We start from the raw sequence: 22,332 nt of genomic DNA on the forward strand, positions 1-22,332 counted from the left end.
CTTGGTGGGGGAAGGGAGACCATTTACTGTAAATTATTCCATTAGAATCAGGAGTAAGAGCGGTTTCTGCCATTGTCTGACAGGCTAATCTCAGGGCAGCTAGACATGGCTGTGAAGGTTGTTTGTTTTTTTCTGGCTGCACCATGGGGCTTGTGGGATTCCCCACCAGGGATCGAACCCCTGCCCCCTGCAATGGAAAGGCAGCCACTGGACCACTAGGGAATTCCCGGCTGTGAATGTTTAACCTGCAGAATCCATTAGGGCCATCAACAGGGAGGGGACAGCAAATATAGGGGAAAGCAGTTAAGGGGCGTGGCCTGACTGGAGCTTCAGCAGCAGCCCTAAGACAGGGAGGAGGCACCTGAGGAGTAGGTGATGGAGGATGGAGTGGGAGGCAGAGTAAGGCAGTCTGCGTGGCCCTCACTCATGCCTGCCCCTCAGGGACTTCTAATACATTGGTTCTCAACCTTGGACGCTCACTGGAATCTCAAGGGACTTTTGCAAAATGCTGATACCCAACTTCCACCCTCTTTTCCACATTCTGATTAGATTGGTCTGGTTTGTGGCCTGCACATCAGGTTTAGGAAGCTTCCCAGGTGAGGAGGCTGTGAAAGGTCATCATCTCTTTCTTACCACCATACCCAGTTAATCAGGGTAAATTGATTCTATTGTATACCTTAAATCTCAAGTCCGTTCACTTTCCTGTTGTCCTACAATCTATCCTAGAGCACTGAGCTCTCCCCATGTCTAATCTTACTCTTCCACTCAACATGATACGTTATTTGAATGATCCTCATAAAATGTGAATCTAATTATGTCACTTTCATATTAAAACTCTTTCAATTTTTCCTCATTTCCTTTTGGAATAAAGTTTAAGTGGCATGTCATGCTTTACAAGTCCCTTCATTAACCACTCTCTCTCTACCATCCCCTCTTTTTGCACTCTAAGTTTCAGCCATCCTAAATCTCTTTCGGCTCCTCCAAGGTGGGATGCTTTTTCTCCTGGCCTCTACATATGCTGTTATTCTCTGGTCACAAGCCAAGCCATCATCTCCAAGCTAACTCATTAAGTCTTCAGTTCTCAGCATTAAAGTCTCTGGGAAGCTTTCATCCCTGCTCCATATACCAGTCATCCCCACACACCCTCTAGAGCTGCTGACTGGCTTGGCAATTACAGTGAAGAAACCAGAGTTCATTCTATTCGTCTCTATTGTGAAGGTTGTTCCTATGAGATCATGCAATATAGACAGAAACCTAAGCAGTGCCAGAATTCCTAGGATTCTTGTAAAAATAAGTAGAAAAATCCAACAGCACCAGCAGAGTGAGAATAGCAGGAAACAGCCTTCAAATCATGAAATAACTTTAAAAAGTAGACTTTTATGGAGAAAAATGTCAGTAAGCACACAGATATTATAGCACTACAAGATTATTTCTAAGACCAGTGACTTAAAACAACAGCAAATTCATGATGAAAATGATTCTAATTAGAAAATTAATCTGATTCAGTAATAACCAAAATAGGATCTGCAATATGACTTTCCACAATTTCTCAAGTAAGATTCCATCTAATAGTACTGTTTATACTTAACATACACTCACATTCATTTCTTACAATTTATGAATTTAAGTTTCAGCAAGAATACTTTTTAGTGTTTGGGTTATTTAATATATGCCAATTATTTTGTAAAGGCTAAATAATTTCAGGGTTAAATTACTTAAGTGAATTTTCAGTAATAGCATTTTTAACAGAATAAAAACATGCTTCTTTTGAGAAAATAAAAATATACACTAAACAACCCAATACAAAATTTTAATAAAATAGAAAGTAAGGAAATTTGAGTCATTATGCACACATGCATGTGTGTGAATTTATATATATATATGTAGTTTGCAATAGCAGAAATATACTTCTGCAGGATGTAAAATGTACTCAAGAGAACAAGAAGCACAGGATATAGACATTATAAGGGCAAACTCAATAAATTAGTTAAAATTTTATCACTCAGTAATGAGAGGCCAGTTTACAGTGATGTGGCAATGGTAGCAAAAGTAGTAGGAAGGAGCTAGCACTCACCGTATCTAATAAATAAAGCTTAGTGATTCATTAAATATTATGATACTATACAGGATCAAAACTTTCAACACTTATGTAGATCTTTAATTGATATCTTTCAGATAAGCTAAATAATCTAGGTAGGTAAGAAATTGCCTGCTGACATCATATTTTAAAGGAATTACCTTGCACAGAGAAGTCTACTCAATACTCTGTAATGAACTATATGGGAACAGAATCTAAAAGAGTGGGTATATGTATATGTATAACTGATTCACTTTGCTGTACAGCAGAAACTATAACACAACATTGTAAATCAACTATACAGTAAAAATTAATTTAAAAAAGAATTACCTTGGAAAACTGAAAAAGCTTCATAAGAGCTGCACAGATCCAAAATATAATACAGTCTCCAAAAATAATGGAAAATATTGTCTACCGTCTTGCTGTCATTCTGGCTGCATTTTATATCTTCAAAAAAATTTTCACAACTAGGGTATATATCTGGACCCTAACAAGTTTATAAACATTGTAAATATGGCCCATTTTCTTTGTAATTATCTTAATGTGCTTTTGTGTAAAATGATTTACTAAAATATTTAGGTTTTTAAAATATAAAAATTAAATAAGTACTCCCACCATTTACTTTATCTCAGAAACTAGACTTGCAGTTGAGCTCTAGAAGTATTGAGTAGTCATAGGTCATTTCATGTAGTCTCAAGGCAGAAGGAAACTAACAGAAAGATGAGCATCAGTTTTACAGTAACACACAACACCCAAGATATGGATCTGAAGATTAAGCACATATTCAATTATTTATTCAATGTATGTGACCTTTAGAGTTCATGCTATTTCATTTGTTCTTTATCTTTGATAGGATTAATTGCATTTGATTTTTGTATTAAGGCGAAAGACAGACATCTCCTTTTCCTTGGCTTTAATTAGTCTCAAATTTAAGAAGAGAGAATAATGCTCATTTCATAAAAGGTTAACATTGATATTAGGACATTTTTTTTTCTTCTGACAAATCTGTGCTGTGTTTATATTAAAATAAATGTTTAAAAATACTAATCCTGAGCAAGAGTTAAAATAAGAACAGTTTTGACTAAAGAATAAAATTCCTTCATTGTTAAACCTAAACAGCTTTAAAATTCAACCATGGGATATAAAGTCAGTAAGACTGGAATTCAGACTTCTGATGTCCACGGCAAACCTGAATGCTCTGAGCAGAAAGAACACACACATAGTAGATTAAAAAAAAAAACAGTAAAAAGCATCAAAAATTGATGCACCTGGATTTTGTTAAATATAACAAAGGTTACTCAGTCCTTCATGGATAAACCTAGCTGGAGAACAGCACTGAACGGTATACTGCATTGAACAGATCCCTCAGAAAGGCAACGCTGGATTTCTTTTTTATAGATAGGCACAGACATTTCCCCCCCCAAACATTCAAAGACATAAAAGACACATTTGGAAGTACAATATGAATCATGTTTTTTGGTGGCGTTTTTTGTTTTTGGGTTTTTTTTCAGCTGTGCTGCTCAGCTTGCAGGATCTTAGTTCCCTGATGAGGAATTGAACTCTACTAGGGATTCATGGCAGTGAAAGTTCCGAGTCCTAACCACTGGACCGCCAGGGAATTCCCATTTTTTGTTGTTGTTTTTTAATCCTGTCTTCAAGAAAGGAAAAGGTTCTGGCCACTTAGGAAACTAAAGTGAGTCACTTGAGTTTTTAGTTATAGCTCCCCCCTCCTGAAAAATAAGAGCCTTCTAGCCAGCAAAGCAGTATTATGACAAAGTATTAATATTTATACACCAGTAAAGGCATTAAGTAAGGGCTTGGCAACACAAGTCAACTGAAACCAAGCTCCAAGGATACTTTTAGTCCGTGTGGTGAAAGTGCATGGGAGTGGGAAACTGCCGGCACAGCAGGGATCCTCTCACAGTGTTAGCGCCTGTCCACCTAGGTGCAGTCGGTTCCAAGCCAGCGTGGTGAGCACTAGGCAATGACGTCGGCACTGAGCACGGCCCTCAGGGCTTCTTCAATATGCCTTTTCTTTTATTCCAACTGTCTCTCTTCCTCTTCATCTGCTTCTTCAATGACCTGAATCTCATCTCCTTGAGGTAAGGAAGAATTCTCCACCTGTAGTTTATTCCCATCAGCTTTACATTTCTCTTCTTCCTCTATGATTTCCTTCCATATCTTGTGGTTTTCGGTGAGATGGTGCATTAGCTGACAAAATATTCGCCGTCTGCCTTTCCTTCTTTGTGGTTCTGTGAAATTTAACACATGTGTATTCTAATCATAGCAATATGATTCAATCATTCAATAAGTATCTGAGTGCTTGATACATTCCAGGCATTTATCTAAGCACTGGGGTTATAGTTATAATAAGATTAAAATAATCCTTGCACCATGGGGCTCTCTTTCTAGTGGGAAAACCAAGATAAGCAAAGAAGCAAGACACTTGTGTGTTAGATGGTGTTAAGTGTTACTGGATAAAAATAAAGAAGAGAGGGAATTAGGGAAGATGGGGTGGGGTGGGAGTTTCAAGGAGAAGGGAGGATGGTACTGATGATAAATAACAATGCAAAGTTAAAAACCATCCTTTTTAGGGATTTTTTTTAATGTATTGAATTAAACACAATTATCAAAATTTTGGTGAGTACAAATAATTTTTAGAAGCCAATCAACTTTCCCAAGATGACATCAGATGGTAATGCCAAAATGCCATAAGATTACTCTTCACTATGCTACTCCTGAATACAAGGTAGGGTGGGGGTAGTACTTTGTTATCTTGTTTCAAGCTGTCTTACCTGTTCTGATTTATAGCATGCTTGGGAAACAAACAAAAAAATTAGCTAGATATAATTTAAATCCTACTTTAAAGAGCAAATAACTGATTTCATTTTTAGTTACAAAGATGACAAATGTCTTTTTCATCTTCCATTTATACTCACTGATTTATATAGAAAAACTATGCATTACGGTTTGGTAGTTCAAAGCCATAATGCCACAAAACTTGGTTTTCCTCTTAGAGTCAGATAATGTGTATTTTCCTCCTCTCCCAACTGTGTTGAATGAACTATTTCCCAAGTCTGTATGAAGGGCATGTTAACAGGGGAGGGTGGTGTGAAGAGGGGTTAGGCAAAGGAGGACTAGCCACTAGGACCAGCCAGCTCACGTAAGTTCAGATTTGGCGACAGCCCCATCATGTGTGCACAGGTAGAGACTGCTGAAGTGCACTGGCTGGAGGACAGCACTTCCAGAGATGCTACTTTAACTAAGAATGCTTGTTGTGTGACAGCATTTGCGTGGTACCCAAGCAGTAGTTACTCAAAAGGAGACTATTCAGGCTGAACATTTAGATAGTACTTACTTAAGATATAACTACTGAATCTGTATCTTAAAAACAAATCCAAATTAAATGGACATTTGCAGGTAATTAATAACATTAAAGAAATGACAGTATCCTTATATCTTACTAGGATTTAGGTTGTCTTCTATTTCTTCATCCTCTGTATCTAATTCTTCACCATCTTCTTCATCATAACAACTTTCAGTATCATCATCCTCTTCTGCTTCTATCCACTGACCCGGTAGCAAACCAGCAGCATCATAGGAGTTACACAGGGGACCCACTATGTGAGTGATAAAAGATTCCTGGAGTTTTGCTAGTTGAGGAGAAGAACGATCCATGAAGGGACTGATGGGCAAACCAAGATTTGCTTCTTCATCTCCCTGATCATATTAAAAAGAAAAGTATACATTTAACTGTTGAAAGAACAACCACTGAGCTTTGTTAAAATTATCTTGAGGTTTTTTAATAAGCACAGTCTAACTCAAAATAATTTTTACAAAGAAGTATCAGTGAAATTACTCTGTCATTCCAACTCAAAGAATTTCTCTACTATTTGAGAAATCCTTAACAAGACTTTATTCTCACACCCCCAGTCAACCAGTACGGTTGATATTCAGGTAGCAAGAAAAATATACATCTTTTAAAATAAATTCAGCAGGGCTTCCCTGGTGGCGCAGTGGTTGAGAGTCCTCCTGCCGATGCAGGGGACACGGGTTCGTGCCCCGGTCTGGGAAGATCCCACATGCTGCGGAGCGGCTGGGCCCATGAGCCATGGCCGCTGAGCCTGCGCGTCCGGAGCCTGTGCTCCGCAACGGGAGAGGCCACAACAGTGAGAGGCCCACATACCGCAAAAATAAATAAATAAATAAATACAGCAAATTTGCTAACAAACCAAAATTATATTAATAGAATATATAAATTCTATATAAATTACCAAAATTCTATAATATCAAATATAGATCCTCTTTCTCCTATGGGGAGATGATATAATGGAATCATTTTTGTTGTAGTTGTACCTCAGAAGTACAGAGTTGAATTTTGCAAATGCTTTCCAATGCCCTCCCTTTTTTTTCTAACAGCAGAACCCTTTAATGAATCTAAATCAGAAAACTCAATATGTAAAACAGACAAAAGTAGAGCTATTGTGGTTGAGGTGAGCGTTCACCCCAGCTGCCTGCCCTGTGATACCCTCCCACTTGTGGTCCCTAGGGTTCTGGAGAGCACAACTGGAGATCAGACAGATGTGGTTTCAAAACCTGCTTTTGCCACCTACTACCTGTGTGGTGCTGGGCAAGCTCTATGCCCAATTCATGTGTAAGATGTGAATAATAATCTACAGGGTTGCTATAGGATGAAAAGCAATATTATATAAAATGTCGAGCACAGGGCTGAGCGGTCCCCAAATGGTACTATTAACACTTTAGTGCCTACTGTCTGAACTGGTGGAGGGTGAATACTCTCCACAGTGCACAAGTTCTGCAAGCAGGAGTGTCTATCTGTGCTGAGCCAACAGAGCCCTAAGGAGACAACCAGAAACTGTCCCATGATTCACTGTCCCATGATTAAAAATCTTATATGGCTTTATCTTCTGTGAGGATGAAAATTATTAATATTTACAAAAAATATCCAGGTGGGTTTATCCACAGGATTCTACAGTTTCATACATTTGACTTTTAAATAGGAGCTAGGCTTTTCTAAGCCCATGGCACATAATGGCTATAGGAGTATACATAAAGATAGAATAACTAAGGTAATAAAAAGGTAAAAGGTTGGGCCAGGTTAGAAATTTGCATCCATATCTGAAGAAGGTTGAATAGCAGAACAAGACTGAGAAGGAATTCTGATGGTTTTGATGAGGGTTGACTTTCCTATAGGTTAGTACATTTAACCTTCATGACCACTGTGTGGTAGGATTATCAGATGGCATTTTTCTCCTTTGACATAAGAATAATGAATAGAAAGATTAAGTGAAACTGTCTGAAATATTATATTGTTTTTAGTGATCTGGAATTATAATAGTTTATTGAGCACTTATGTGTCAGGAACTGTTCTAAGAACTTTACATAAATTAATTCATTTAATCCTCACACAACCTTATAAGGTAGGTACCATCAATATTCCTATTTTCTCAATGAGGAAACTGAGGCACAGAACTTACCTGAGGTCACATTGCTGGCAAGGAAGAAAGAGGAGCCAGGATTCAACCTCAGGCATGGCTTCCAAGTTTGTTTAATAAGAATTAATTCTCTATACTTTAAAAATATATCATAAAATGGGTCTAAATGAAATTTTCTAATGTTCTTTCACTGAATTAGTGGGTTTTCTAAAATTGGCATATACGACCACTTTCTTATTACCACTGTTTGTACAGATAATATAAAGACAGCATTTTCCTTAGCATAAAATTCTTTTGTGAACCTGAACTGAAGCCTGAGGCAGTCTTCAATTATCTTTGAGAATGAGGATGGGAATATGCAAACATCACTATACATACTGCAGTCTACAAATTAGGGTAAATATTTATAACCATTTATTACCCCAAATTACATATAATTTAGTTCAAATGTATCAGTGAAAAGTATTCTAAGATTATTGTTAAGATTTTACTAATCTATTTTCATGATTACACAGTATGGTATTTTGTTGACTTGTAAACAGCAGAGTATACACTATTGTACAGGGATGTTCAGCTAAGGTGGGTGAAAGACACTACATTTACTGGTCATTCAATACAATCTGGGTGTGACAAGGTATAACGGATAAGTGTGCAGTTTATAGGCTCACCTTCATCATTCCTACTAGAGTAGCAACTCTTGGTAAAGAAAGCCCTGTCACAGAAGTCTCACTTGGTAAACATCTTGATCTTTCCTGATTAGTAGGTCTAGTAAGGATTCCCAAGGAATGCAGTTCCAGTCAAGAGGATGTATTTGTTATTTTGGAGATAATGAAATATTAGGCTTCTGGGGAAATCAGTATTTTTCTACATTGTAGGGAGCCTCAAGATTGGACAGAAAAGTGGTAAAGACTGCAAAGTGGTAGGATTATTTTAAAGACAAGATTAAAAACATGAGAAAAGAGCATGTTTATATTTTTGAAACTTGAAAGCCACTCAATATCTACTTTGTCCCCATTTCTAGTGCTAATTTCTTACCCTTTGCCAGGACTTTTACGTAGTTGATGTATCTAAGGCAGTCTTTCTATAGCAGAGTTGAAAATGGGTTGATACTTTAAAAATGCAATCTAAATATACCCTGAATCAATTAAACAACTTCTTCTGGAAATAAATTATCCTAGGCTATAGGTTTTCAGGATTGAAAGGGACCTTGGAATCAATATGTAGTCTTTCCTTAGCTCTAGACTGGAGTACATTCAACCCACTCCAGATTGGCAATAAACTATTTTTGTTTTTAAAATTTAAAGATTAATTTGTTTATTTATTGTTATTTTTTAAATTTTTGGCTGCGTTGGGTCTTTAGTTGTGGCACATGGGATCTTCGTTGAGGCATGCGGGATCTTTCCTTGTGGCGTGTGAGCTTCTTTCTGGTTGTAGTGTGTGGGTTTTCTCTCTCTAGTTGAGGTGCACGAGCTCAGTAGTTGTGGCGTGTAGGCTTAGTTGCCCTGTGGCATGTGGGATTTTAGTTCCCTGACTAGGGATCAAACCCACGTCCCCTGTGTTGTAAGGCAGGTTCTTTACCGCTGGACCACCAGGGAACTCCCTGTTTTTAAATTTTAGAAACAAAGGCAAAGGAGCTGAGAAAATATTAAGACCAGAGCAAATGCAACCCATTTTTGGTTAAAGCAACTCATTTCAAGCATTTAATGTAGCTATCCAAACCCAAAGGGTAGTGTCTTCAGATGGCAGAAAAGTCCACCAATCTAAAAGTCCCACCAATCTAATGTTTCAACTTACCTGCTCATAAAATTCATTGACAATGCCTTCTGTCCATTTCAAATGCAAGTCTCGAACTTTTGTTGGGCCATTTATATCTGCCAGTTTGATGCACACCTGGCATACTAACAGGCGATCATTTTCATTACTCCATTCTATACCATTACTGTTTACATCATTGGCCTAGTTTGGAAAAACAGAATTATTTTAGGTGCTGAGGGCACAGGAGTTTTTTGTTGTGGGGGGTTTTTTTTGGCCACACCGCACGGCCTGTGGTATCTTAGTTCCCCAACCAGGGTTTGAAACCACGCCCTCGGCAGTGAAAGCGTGGAGTCCTAACCACTGGACTGCCAGGGAATTCCCCAGTTTTTTGTTTTTACCAAATTGTCTTAAAACTGTTTCCTGTCCAAAGGACAGGAAGGAATTTCAATAAATGCTTCTTTTAATTGGTTTGTGCCATAACATGTACCTCTATGGGTTAAATTTCCCTTTGAAGTGTCGTTTACGGTTTTGTTTCAATGGAAGTAGAGCACTGTACAAGCAGAACAACAAACCATGGGTTTCAGTATTTGTGATTACCAGAGAAAATTGTAATTTGTGTATATTAACACATTCGTATATAATACGATATAATATAAAATATATATGTATATGCAAAACCAAATCATATAAGAATTATAACTATTTCTGTCTCAAAAAGGAACACTTAAGGATCTAACTGTAAAAGACAACATGCGATATAGCTGAAAGAACACAAGTCTTAGAAGCTAATCTCTATGGTTTTAAATCCTGACTCAGAATGATTTACTAATTCATTGCATAATGCTGGAAAAATTACTTAAGCTCCTTGAGTCCACCCTTCTTCATCTATAAAATAGGAAAAATATCAATCTAGCCATATTGCCATGAGGATTAACAAAGAAAAATTCACAGTTCATAGTAAATGCTAACATTGTTATTTAAATAAATGCTAGTTATCAGGCAAATTAACATGCCTTTCAAGAACTCAAATTTCCTCTTGTAAGAAATAAAGTGAATAGGCCAGATCAGTGGCTTTGGAACTTTATTGTGATGGTAGATTTTTTTTTTGGCATCTACCCCCCTCTTTTTTCTTTTTTTTGGCTGTGCTGCATAGCTTGCAGGATCTTAGTTCCCCCCCACCAGGGACTGAAGCAGGGCCACGGCCGAGAAAGCCCTGAGTCCTAACCACTGGACCACCAGGGGACTCCCTGGCATCCACCCCTTTTGTTAAAGGAACTCTTCTGTAGACCACCACTACAGAAAACAGTTAAAAGAAAGGCGAGCTCTTTAGATTGAAATTGTGTAGTCTAGGGAATTCCCTGGCTGTCCAGTGGTTAGGAGTCTGCACTTTCACTGCCGTGGCCCGGGTTCAACCTCTGGTCGGGAACTAAGATCCGCAAGCTTCGCCCCATGGCCAAAAAAAAAAGAAAGAAAAGAAAGAAATTGTGTAGTCTAGAGCCCCACTCATGTGACATTTTTCTGAGAGACTACAGAATAGAAATCTCTGAGGAACACAGATTCAAAAGTTTTGGGCTAGATAATCTTTCACCTATAAAAACTTCTATTTACTCTGACTTAAGCACTTAAGTGAATTTTTATTAAATAAAAAGTTAATAAAGCTACACAGCGATGAAATAAGTTTAAAGAAATTTCAAATTTCTTGCTGATTTTTATAAACATTTTATCAATATCACAACAGTGACATATATAGGTCTCCTTCCAGGAGGTTGAATCTAGTACTCCTTTGATACCTGTTCCTCTGCCCTGAAGGTACTCCTTCCTTTAGGGCACAAATGTTATCAAGAAAACGATTTCCTGCCTGCAGAAGGTGGGGCATCCTTCCCTCAGGAATCTAAAGCAGTGGTTCTCAACATTTTTTCACCCCAACTTCTGAGGGATAGAACGTGCTCCCATTAGTACCATCACACAAGGGCAGTGATTCTCAATTCCACAGTGAATGTGAGCTCAGTGAGGACAGGGACTTCCATCTGCTCATTCCTTATTCTTCACTAGGACGATTGCATGCAGTGGGCAATCCCAATAAACAGTAGTTCAATGAGTGCCTTATTCTCATGTACTTCTCCAGACCCACACCAGCCAGTTAAACACGTAATAATATAAAGGGAAACAGGTGAAGCAAAGTAGGCATAACTGGCTTCTTAGAAACACATCTTTAACTTCATAAAATGCCTTACTTGGCACTGTGCACAACATTCTCAAATCTGTCCCTAAAAGTTTCAATTGACATAATTGGAAATGTAGCAAGCAATAGTATTTTTGGACATGTTATAATTTTTAAAAAATATTGGCATATATATTGTATTATGTCAGACTTATCATGACTTCATGACTTCAGATTTATTCTAACTTAATGTTAAAAAAATACCTTTTGGAATGGCCTAATCAGTTAGGTCATCTGACTGATAGAACCTGGCCATCCCCCAAAGAAAAGTAACTTTTCAATTACCAACCCGCTCTTTTGCCCAGTATAACTTCCTGTCCCCTTGTGCCTATAAAAGTCTTTCATTTTATACTGGTCCTTGGAGCTCCTTTCTGTTAGACTGGATGCTGCCTGATTCAAATCAGCTTTTGATCAAATAAACTCTCAAAATTTAAAACAAAACAAAAAAATAACTTTTGTCAGTAACACTGACAATAATTTCTGCTTTTGAAACCAGGAATTAATTTGCATAACAAACCTTGGCATTGAATTCAGCAAGGAAATCAAAATGCTTTTTAAGATCTGTGGCAAGGATTGCTTCAATGACTAAAAAACGAAAGCGCTTGAATTGCACATTATCAAGATTAAGAAGGAAGTTGTACTCTGGACGAGAAAGATACAGATTCCAGGCTGATGCAGCGTGATGATTTTCCAGAACAGATCTGTCGTTGTACAAAACTGCCTAAAAAGGAATAAGAAAAATGAGGCAGGCATCTCAAAGATACTGAACTTTAATAATAAACAGAGTTAGGATCAGGTTGGAAGAATACAATGAGTACCTACTACATGCCAGGCATGTTAGTACCTGTAAAGAAGGGTTGATAATTTTATAAATGAGTAGACAAGTGCAAAGAGGATAAGGTACACCTTTCCAGCATTCACAGCTAGTAAGCGAAAGGGTAATTTGTCTCCAAAGTTCATCTTTGCAGACACCACGCTGCCTACCAAGAGATGTAAAGTTGATATCTGAGGTCAACTTCATTAAATCAGTGAACCTTCTCAGATAAAGCTTCTGTTAATAAAGTCATTAGGGACAGAGAGAGCAGGTTTAGGGATATATTACCGTTCTTTAGCCAGCATGGAATGAACATGCTGACTAAAGCATGAAGGAGAGGAACCTGGAATACTGTGCATGGTGAGTCAGAGACCCACAAATATGAGAAGGGCACATCCTATACTCCCAACTGACACAGTGCCTGGGAGTCAGAGAAGTATCAAGCAGGTAAAAGCACAAATTCTCTGGTTCAAGTGGTGTAGATTTATTCACTTTTTTTCCACTTCACTCTAGTGGAAGACCCTGAGGTACTACCTCAGTAGTCTAGGATTTGGGAATACAGATTTTAAAAACCACTGGACTATACAGAATTTTTAAAGCTTCTTCCATCTCTAACAAGCAAGCAATTTTTAAAATTATTAAATAAGCATAGTAATTATTAAAAGAACTCTCATAGCCAGTGCTAACGGCTGAGTATAAAAATTAAAACGTCCCTATTTTCATAGAGCTTCCTGTCTAATGGAAAAGGACAGATAAAAATACTGCGCAATCTCAGTTAAGATGCATATTCTGAGCCTAATTAGATTGTTTTACATATTTGTGAAAATTAGCTATAGTCTAGATTTAAGCATAGATACATACCATTTGATTTTTTTTTACATCATTTATTTTTATGTTAGCAATGATATGATTTAAACTTTGCAGTGAGTCATAAAAAGGCTGGAAACAATCTGTGTCCACCAATGGATGAATAAAGAAGATGTAATATATATAGACACAATGCAATATTTTTTAGCCGTGAAAAAGAAGGAAATCCTGCCATGGGTGGACCTTGAGAGCATTATGCTAAGTGAGATAAGTCGGAGAAAGACAAATACTGTATGATATCACTTACAAATAATCTGAGACTGAACTCTAGATACAGCAGAACTAGGTTGTTACCAGAGGGTGGGGGAATTGGGAGATGGTGGTCTAAGGGTACAAATGTGCAGTTTGAAGACAAGTTCTGGGGATCTAGTGTACAGCATTGTGATTATAATTAACAATACTATATTATATAATAAAAAACTGCTAAGAGAGTAGATCTTAAATGTCCTTACCACACACACAAAGTTAATTATGTGATGTGATGGAGGTGTTAGCTATCGCTGTGGTGGTAATCATATTACAATATACGTATCAAATTAAAACATACATGTGAAACTTCAAAGACTTCCTAAGGGGTCAACTTGCATTTAATTGTGATTTAACTAATTCATGCTTAAATCTAATAAAGACTGATAAATTACCAGAATAGCTTTGTTCATGAAGAAGTAATCAAACTCCCAGCTCAATAAATTACAATGTATAATGAGTGTCCTGTAAAGCTAGCTGACTTAAACTCTCAGCTAGTGAGATCAGTAAAAAAAAAAAAATTAGTACTTCAGAATTCCTGCAGCATCCAAATTACCCTTTGACCTTACCAAAGAAATATAAAATGGGGACCAAAAGAAATCTGAGTCAATATTAGAATCTAGATATAATCACTATACTGGAAGCTTTAAAGACATGGTAAAAGTGGGAATGGATTGAGGAAAGGCCATCTAAGTCATTGCATAAGAAGGAAAAACCCACCTGGAGAGTAAGTAGAAGGAGTCCCCTGCTGGACCCCAGTCAACTCTCTACCTCATGGCTGAGTGGAGGCAAGAATCATGGAGCAGTAAGGAGGCAAATTCTGCTTTAGAAGAATACTGGAAGCTTGCACATAGAGCAACAAGCCAAGCTTAAACTCTGTGAGGAAAACATTCCAGGTAAAACAGATAATGAAGCCTCAGCTGGCTTTTACTGAGAGCGCCATGACAACTAGAAAAGGAAGACAGTTTCCCCCCTAATTTAGAGCTGCAGTAACTAACATCCTCTGAATTTTGCTAAAGCAACTTGCTACCTGCTTTCTCTAGTTATGGATCCCATCCTTATCTCCACAAGCAAATACTTCTCTAACATGGCAAAGCAAATTAGTTGATCATAAAGTTTACTTTTACCCTCTCTGAATCAAAAAGATTTGAAAAGGGGTTTAATACAAACTCTGACGTAATTAATCTTAACAAAAACCCATCAGACATAAAGACTTTGATCAAACAGGAAGACTATGACAAATCTGAACAAATGTCTCCTTTTGAAACGCAAGAAAAAGGAGGAAACAGAAAAATCTCTAGGTCATAGTCATAAGATTAAAGAAGGTATTTTAATTTTTCTGAATGAAAAATCTTGGATTAAGAAAGGCTGTTTTCATTAAAAAAATAATATTCCTAACTTAAAAAAGAATCCAATAGAGGCAGTAAACAAATTAGGTGCAGTAGAATACAATGAAGCTACTTTTTTTATAAAGAAGTACTTCTCTTTAAAGAAATAGTCTTGATGAACAGGTGTCATCTGGGGATTCCTTTACTCTCAAGTTCTCGGTTCTAAAATTTCTGGTAATCCCATTATCTTCTAAGACCCTTTGTCTTAGTTATCACCCTTGTTTTGCTAAAACACATTTTTATGTAACTTTCTCAGATAGGATGGATGGAACATGATTTTTAAAAATCTTTGCATACCTGAGACTCCTTATTTTGCTCTTAACACTCAACTGTAGCTTAGCTGGATACAGAACTCTAACATGAAAATAATCCTTTTACGCCAGCACTATCTCTTCCCGTTTTACTTTTTTCCTAGCACTTATGTCATAATCATCTCTCTGTCTTTTACACACACACACTTATTTGTTTTTTCTTGCTTTACTAGAATGTAAGTTCCATGGGGGCAGAATATTTTTTTTGCCTGTTTTGTTCAATAATATTCATAGTATGCATTGAATAGCCTTGTGTATGTTTTATTGCTGAGTCTCTTTAATTGGGAAGGATGAGTAGGAATCCTGTAAACATGGATGGGGCCTGTTTACCTAGCAGGTTTTGCTTTAGAATTACCAGTGTGATTTCAAAAATGAGAAGGATTTACTCTGGAGTATTAAATCTCTCCTGGCCATTTTCTTCAATATCTAAGAGATGTGTTTTCTGCCTGGAAGTAAATGCAGTAAATACAGTAGCTTTGCTTAAAGGTGTTTGGTGTGTGTTATGTGGGAGGCGTGTGTGTGTAGAGCAGACAAAGGCAAATTGCATCAGGAGTCTCTAGGGTTCCACTTAGGCCTCAGCTCCCTTCTAGTATACTTTTTTTTTTTTTTTTTTTTTTTTTTGTGGTACGCGGGCCTCTCACTGTTGTGGCCTCTCCCGTTGCGGAGCGCAGGCTCTGGATGCGCAGGCACAGCGGCCATGGCTCACGGGCCTAGCCGCTCCACGGCATGTGGGATCCTCCCGGACCAGGGCACGAACCCGTGTCCCCTGCATCGGCAGGCGGACTCTCAACCACTGTGCCACCAGGGAAGCCCCCTTCTAGTATACTTTAATCTCGTAATATTTGCCCACATGTTTTTCATTTTCCAGAAACAGTATGAAATTCTTTAACCTACTGGTGATAATATCCCCCCGCCAACTCCTCTCTGTTGTAATGAGCTTCATCCCTTACTAATATTTTGATCAGGAGGAAAAGGAGAAAAATGTACTTGTTTAGTCACCATCTTGATCTATATTTGGGAGGACAAACATTGATGACTGTCTCAGATCTACCATTCTCAAAGTTTTGTTTACTTTTACCCCAAATCAAAATATTCTACAAACTCTAACATCTCAGTCACTAATCTCCGTCTTTCAGCCAACTCTTCATTTGGAAATAGCTCAGAAATCTCTTAGAATTTCAATACTGACATCCCTCCAGGATAAAGCTGACTAAATGTTTCCCTTTCTCTCGTGGCAAGGATTCAAAATCATCCTCCTGAGTCTTCCCACACACTTCTCTTACCATGAGAATGAAGAACGCTTGATCCAGTTGGTGGTGGTATACACTATTGTCCCTTTTTATCATACACCAGAGCAATAATATCTTTCACTATTTATGGCCTGATTAGACCTATTGAGCTTCCTAAGATGAGAGAGACTGCTTTATTACCTAATAAACAGGTTAGGCCTCAGGCTTTCACAAAAGAGTCCTTATCTCACAGGCACTAGCTGAAGAAGGTCTCAAGAATTTCATCACTTTGGGAACAATGGAGTGTATTTCAGACAAGCTTAGCGGTCCTGCAGAGCAAAGAAGTTAGGGATCCTTCAACATTCAACAAACTTTTACTGAATGCCTTCTGTGTGCTAGGCACCATTCTAGGTATTAGGGAATAAAAGAGATAAAAATCCCTGCCCTCTTGGAAACTTATACTCCTCTGAGAGGCATGGAATAAACAAAATACACAAGCAAAATACACCGTATGCTGAATGACCATTGTTATGATCAGGGGAGGAACATAATGAGTGCCAGGGAGGGGCTTTTGAAATTTCAGGTGGAAGGAAGTGACAAAGTGAGCTATATAATGGGTTGGCCAAAAACGTCGTTAGGGTTTTTTGTAAGATGTTATGGAAAAACGCAAATGAACTTGTTGGCTAACCCAATATATGTCTGGGGAAAGAGCACTCTGGGCAGAGAGAACAGAAACTGACCAGGTTCTTAGAAAGGGAGTGTGCCAGCACATGGAAGGAAACAGCAAGGAGGCCAGTGAGGCTAGATCTGAGTGAATTTAAAAAGGAGAATTACTGGGGGCTAAATCGTGTAGGGCCTTCAGAGCCACTGTAATGACTGTCTTTTACTAGGAGTGAGGGCTTGGAACAGAGAGTGATGTAATGCACGTTTAAACAGGGCCACTCTGGCTGCTATGTGTTGAAACCAGACTGAAGGGGAGCAGGAAGTAAGCAAGGAGACTAGGTAAAAGGCTATACTTTTTCATAGCTGAACTCTGATCAATTTCCTTTCCAGTCCAGCCCTTTCCATTGCTTCATCTCTTGGCAGTCCTTAACAATGAGAATTTAGAAATAACATAGAGAATTTAGAAATAACATAATTTAGAAATACTGATTGTGTCCAGACTTCATGTTTGTATTTTGATCAGGACAACAGTTTTGAGTATACAACTTATATAAATTACATTCATGTGTCATTGTTTTCAATTATCTGCATGCAAGACAAGTAACACTAGAATTCACTAACTTGTAATATCCTTGAAGAAGAGGTAATAAACAAGTCTGACTCACCTATACTCAAAGCCAATAAAGAGAGAATGAAAGCAGAGGGTGGAATAGAATAGTAAATAATTTCTGTCTACATGATATCTGATTCAGTAGAAAACTTTCCAAATGTTATCTCTTTTAGTCATATCAGGTACGTATTTTGAGGTTCAGAAAGATAAGGGTTACTTGCCTAATGTCACACAGCTAATAGTAGGTAACCAGAAATTAAACTCAGGTCTCTCAATCCGAAGACCAGTACTTTTTCCACTGTGCCACTACTGCCCAGGTCTGTGACTTGCCATAGGACGAGGATTGTGAAGTGCTAGGCTAGAGAAAATGGGCGTCTGATTCTTGCAGAATGGGACTGCAAATGAGGAAATGTGTTCCTTAGTGGGAAATTTCTCCCAAAGCAATTCTTAGAAAGTGGAAAAATATTAGTATCTAGATTGAAATTCATTTAAAAGTTACCTGTGGAAATCATGAGCTATGAAGAGATGAAGTCTAACTGGAGAAAATGAATTACATAGCACTTTTTTTTTTTTACATAGCACTTTTAATCTTCTCTCTCTCTCTGAATTTTGTTCTGGGTAGAGAATCTATCTCCTATATTTTAAGCAGTGGGAGTGTGTCAGAGAAATGAGAAAAGGAACACAGAGAATGGCTATAAAAGATGAAAGAATCAGAACTGAGTTTTGAACACAGAGCAACAAAGTGAGGAAGTAAGATGAATTCAGCAAACAATCATTGACAACTTGCTCTTTGTAAGGCAGGCAGGCAGAAATACAAAGCTGACATTTCAGGAATCACCAGCCTAAACAAAAATTCACAACCACACTAAATTCTGCTTAAAACCAAGTATAGTCATCCCTTAGCATCTGCAGGGAATTGGTTCTAGGACCCCTGCAGATGTTCAAGTCTATTAATAAAATGATGTAGTATTTTCATATAACCTACGCACATCCCCTGTATAATTTAAATCTTCTCTAGATTACTTATAATACCTAATACAGTGTAAATAGTTGCCAGTGTGCAGCAAATTCCAAGTTTTGCTTTTTTTGGAACTTTCTGGAATTTTTAAAATTTTCAAATATTTTTGATCTGCAGTTGATCGAATCCATGCAGGCAGAAACCCTGGATATGGAGGACTGACTATCTAGTTCCAAGTCCTAATGTTTAAAGTCATCGCAATTACAATATCCATTTGTTGGGGACTCCTACCTCTCATGCAAATTGTGACCCTAAAGGAATCTTGCACCTTATCAGCTGTACTGAATACAGAAATAATGTACTAGAAGATTTTTTACATATGTGAATATATGCAGACCTAAGAGACTGCATATTAGGTATGTCTTAGAGAAAAAAAGAGGACAACAACAAAAATAATAACAGTTCTCAGTCATTATAGCTTTTAGGCATATGAAGGATCTTGCTAGAAGGAAGAGTAAGTCTTACATCTAGTCAAAGTCTTATCAATTTGATCAAAGGCAAAGATATTGACAGCAAAGACTCCAGAATTTCATAAAAGTAGCGAATTACTCTTTCAGGAACATTTTATTTATTTTCCAGCTGAAGATGATTTTTCCCTAATTCTTCAGCACAAGCACATGTCATATCACTGCCGTGTGTTATTATCCAACGGCCAAATGATTCAATTGAAGAATGGTTTACAAAGGGAAATACAGTATGGCTGTAAAATTTCAGAACCACTCCTTAAACTTTCTGAAAAAGTAGTTCCTACCTGAGGGGCATTTGTAGCCACTAGAAATGCATTTGTCCGCCCTGGGTGGTCGTAATCATGCATGGCAGCTGCCACGTACAGAGCCATCAATTCCAATGCAGGAATGTTTGAAGACAGGCAGCCATAGCTCTCATCTGGAATACAGCAACTCCTCGAAGAAATGTAAGCAATTCGCCCAGGGTTAATTCTACCGTTAGAATCTGAGGAACAAGCAAAATAACCCAGCATTACACATAATATCTTCACAAGGAGGCTAAGAAGGAGATTCCCACAGGTAATATCATTATTTATCTTATTTGTTGACTTACCTAAGAAACAGACTCTATTTATAAACATGGACATAAAATAGTATACTATTTCCAACATACATGCTAATAGAGAGGAATACTGTTAAACACGACCCTGAAGTCACTCACTTTACAGGACATGACAGGATTCTCATGATGCTGTTACTCAAGCTAGTGATAATTTTTAAAAACCTCTGATTGATAGATGCACCATGGCTTCAGTAGGGATCGCTACTCTCAAAGGGTCTGAGCCTCGCCAGCCCCTCCCCCAGGAGACCGTTGCAGTGGGCCAGACCCTGCTCTTCGGTAACCATGTGTGACTGAAAGGCTGTGATCAAAAATGCCGATATGTCGGAGGAGATACAACAGGGCTCGGTGGAGTGTGCTACTCAGGCATTGGAGAAATATAATATAGAGAAGGACATTGCAGCCCATATCAAGAAGCAGTTTGACAAGAAGTATAACCCCACCTGGCACTGCATCGTGGGGAGGAACTTCGGTAGTTATGTGACACATGAAACCAAACACTTCATCTACTTCTACCTGGGCCAAGTGGCCGTTCTCCTGTTCAAATCTGGTTAAAAGCATGGACTGTGCCACACACCCAGTGATCCGTCCAAAAACAAGGACTGCAACCTAAATTCCAAATACCAGAGACTGAAATCTTCAGCCTTGCCTAAGGGAACACCTCGATCTTTATTGTGTTGTTTTGTACAGGGCATTCTCTGTACTAGTTTGTTGTGGTCATAAAGCAATTAGCAAAACAGCTTACATTTGTATTTTCTATTCCATACCTCTCTGCCCCGTGTTTTTTCTCTTCAAAATCCATTCCTTTAAAGAAATGTGTTGGAGAAGTGTGCGTTTAAAAAAAATAATAAAAAAGCCAAACCTCTGATTTTCTAAACATTTGTTATTTAATGGTTAGATATAATGGCTGGGGTAACAGGAAAAACCAACCTAGAGAATAACATTTCATGAAATAGTATAGAGACTTAGGAATTTAATATATGAACAAAGTAAGCTATTCAACATAGATGCTTTTCAAATCTTATCCAGATAGATTACCTTTCATTTGTAACCCTGACTACAACCCTTCTTCCTCTTCTTTTTCCTTCCATGAAGCCCCTTATAAAATACTGTAAAGAAAAACTATGAAAACTGAAAAGGCATGGAAAACTGAGGAATGACTCAGTCAATATAACTCTTTTTATCTTCTAGTTAGAAACAGTGTTTTCACTATCAGCACTGTGCTTTTGGTGTCCTTAATATCTTACATTTGTTTCTTCCTTTTTTTGTAATTGGGTGGCTGTCTCCATTTAGATAGTCACTAGATTGTTTTTGCTAAAGGGATCTTGAAGTATTAAGAAGGAAATAATAAACTATATTGAGAGTAGACAGCAAATAAAACCTCAAGGATATTAGAGAGATACTAAATTTCATTGGTGTGTTCACCAGTGGAAACTCAGAATAATGCCCTGGCTTGTCAAAGTCCAAAAGGACTTTATCATAATTTAGTTCACTCAATATCTGCAATCACAGGAATGTTTTAACATAATGACTTTAACACACACTACTGATAATTATAAAGATACCTAATTATTTTCATGCTGTTTATATTTTGTATCTAAATTGAGTTTTAGAATTACCCACACTAGAGTTACTTTTAAAAATAATTATAAAAAGTAAAAACAAGACAGTTAAATGTATGGATAAAGATATATTTAATTCTGATAAGATTTTAATTACCAATATCAGAGTCAATAACTTCAATTTTTCCTGCATTATATGCGTTCTGTATTTCCCCTAGAATTTACAATATATACACAAAATATCAAAAATGGCCAAAAAATCCTTTTAAACTCAATAATTACTTAGAATTGACATATTAGGATCTTAATACATTAGTTTGTATATACTTAACATTAGTAGTATAAAAATTAGTAGTATAAAAAAGAAAATAGATGGCAAGGACAACTAAACATAACTACTGTAGATCTCATTTAAAAAGAGGCCTCACGGGACTTCCCTGGCGGTCCAGTGGTTAAGACTTCACCTTCCAATGAAGGGGGTGTGGGTTCAATCCCTGATAGGGAAGCTTAAGATCCCACATGCCAAAAAACCAAAACATAAAACAGAAGCAATATTGTAACAAATTCAATACAGACTTTAAAAATGGTCCACATCAAAAAAAAAATCTTTAAAAAATTAAATAAATAAAAGCAGGCCTCAGTAAAAGGCATCCAGATTGAAAAGGAGGAGGTAAAACTACCTCTATTTGTAAATGACATGATTGTATACAGAAAAATCCTAAAAAATCCACTGGAAAACTATTAGAACTAATAAATGAGATCATAAAGGTTGCAGGGTACAAGATCAATATGCAAAAAATCAATTTTATTTCTTCACACTAGGAATGAATAATCAAAAAATGAACCCAAGAAAGCAATTCCATTTACACTAGCATCAACAAGAATAAAATACTTAGGAATAAATTTAACAAAAGAAGTGCAGAACCAGTATTCTGAAAACTAAAAAATATTGTTGAAAGAAATTAAAGAAGACTTAAATAAGTAGAAAAATACCCATGTTCATGGTTCAGGAGACTTAATATTGTTAAGATAGCAATACTCCCCAAAATG

General features: G+C 37.3%; 1 protein-coding gene and 1 pseudogene across 2 annotated transcripts in view; one reads left to right on the top strand and one right to left on the bottom strand.

Annotated features, from left to right (window-relative positions):
- Positions 1-1,357: 1,357 nt before the first annotated feature.
- PDE3B (phosphodiesterase 3B) overlaps positions 1,358-22,332 on the bottom strand; it is a 178,338-nt gene continuing 157,363 nt past the window's right edge. For both annotated transcript variants that reach the window (XM_027115300.1, XM_027115299.1), the window contains 5 exons: positions 19,407-19,606; positions 12,027-12,230; positions 9,328-9,489; positions 5,542-5,797; positions 1,358-4,329 (listed from right to left, as the gene is read on the bottom strand). In XM_027115300.1, coding sequence (XP_026971101.1) covers positions 4,115-4,329; positions 5,542-5,797; positions 9,328-9,489; positions 12,027-12,230; positions 19,407-19,606 — 1,037 coding nt within the window. In that variant the 3' untranslated portion in view covers positions 1,358-4,114. The remainder of the gene's footprint in view (positions 4,330-5,541; positions 5,798-9,327; positions 9,490-12,026; positions 12,231-19,406; positions 19,607-22,332) is intronic.
- Positions 20,006-20,552, top strand: LOC113624971 (dynein light chain 1, cytoplasmic-like; annotated as a pseudogene).

Source organism: Aethalodelphis obliquidens, unplaced genomic scaffold (genome assembly GCF_003676395.1).
Source record: "Aethalodelphis obliquidens isolate GAN/ISIS:26980383/991018 unplaced genomic scaffold, ASM367639v1 scaffold14, whole genome shotgun sequence".
Taxonomy (NCBI): Eukaryota; Metazoa; Chordata; class Mammalia; order Artiodactyla; family Delphinidae; genus Aethalodelphis; species Aethalodelphis obliquidens.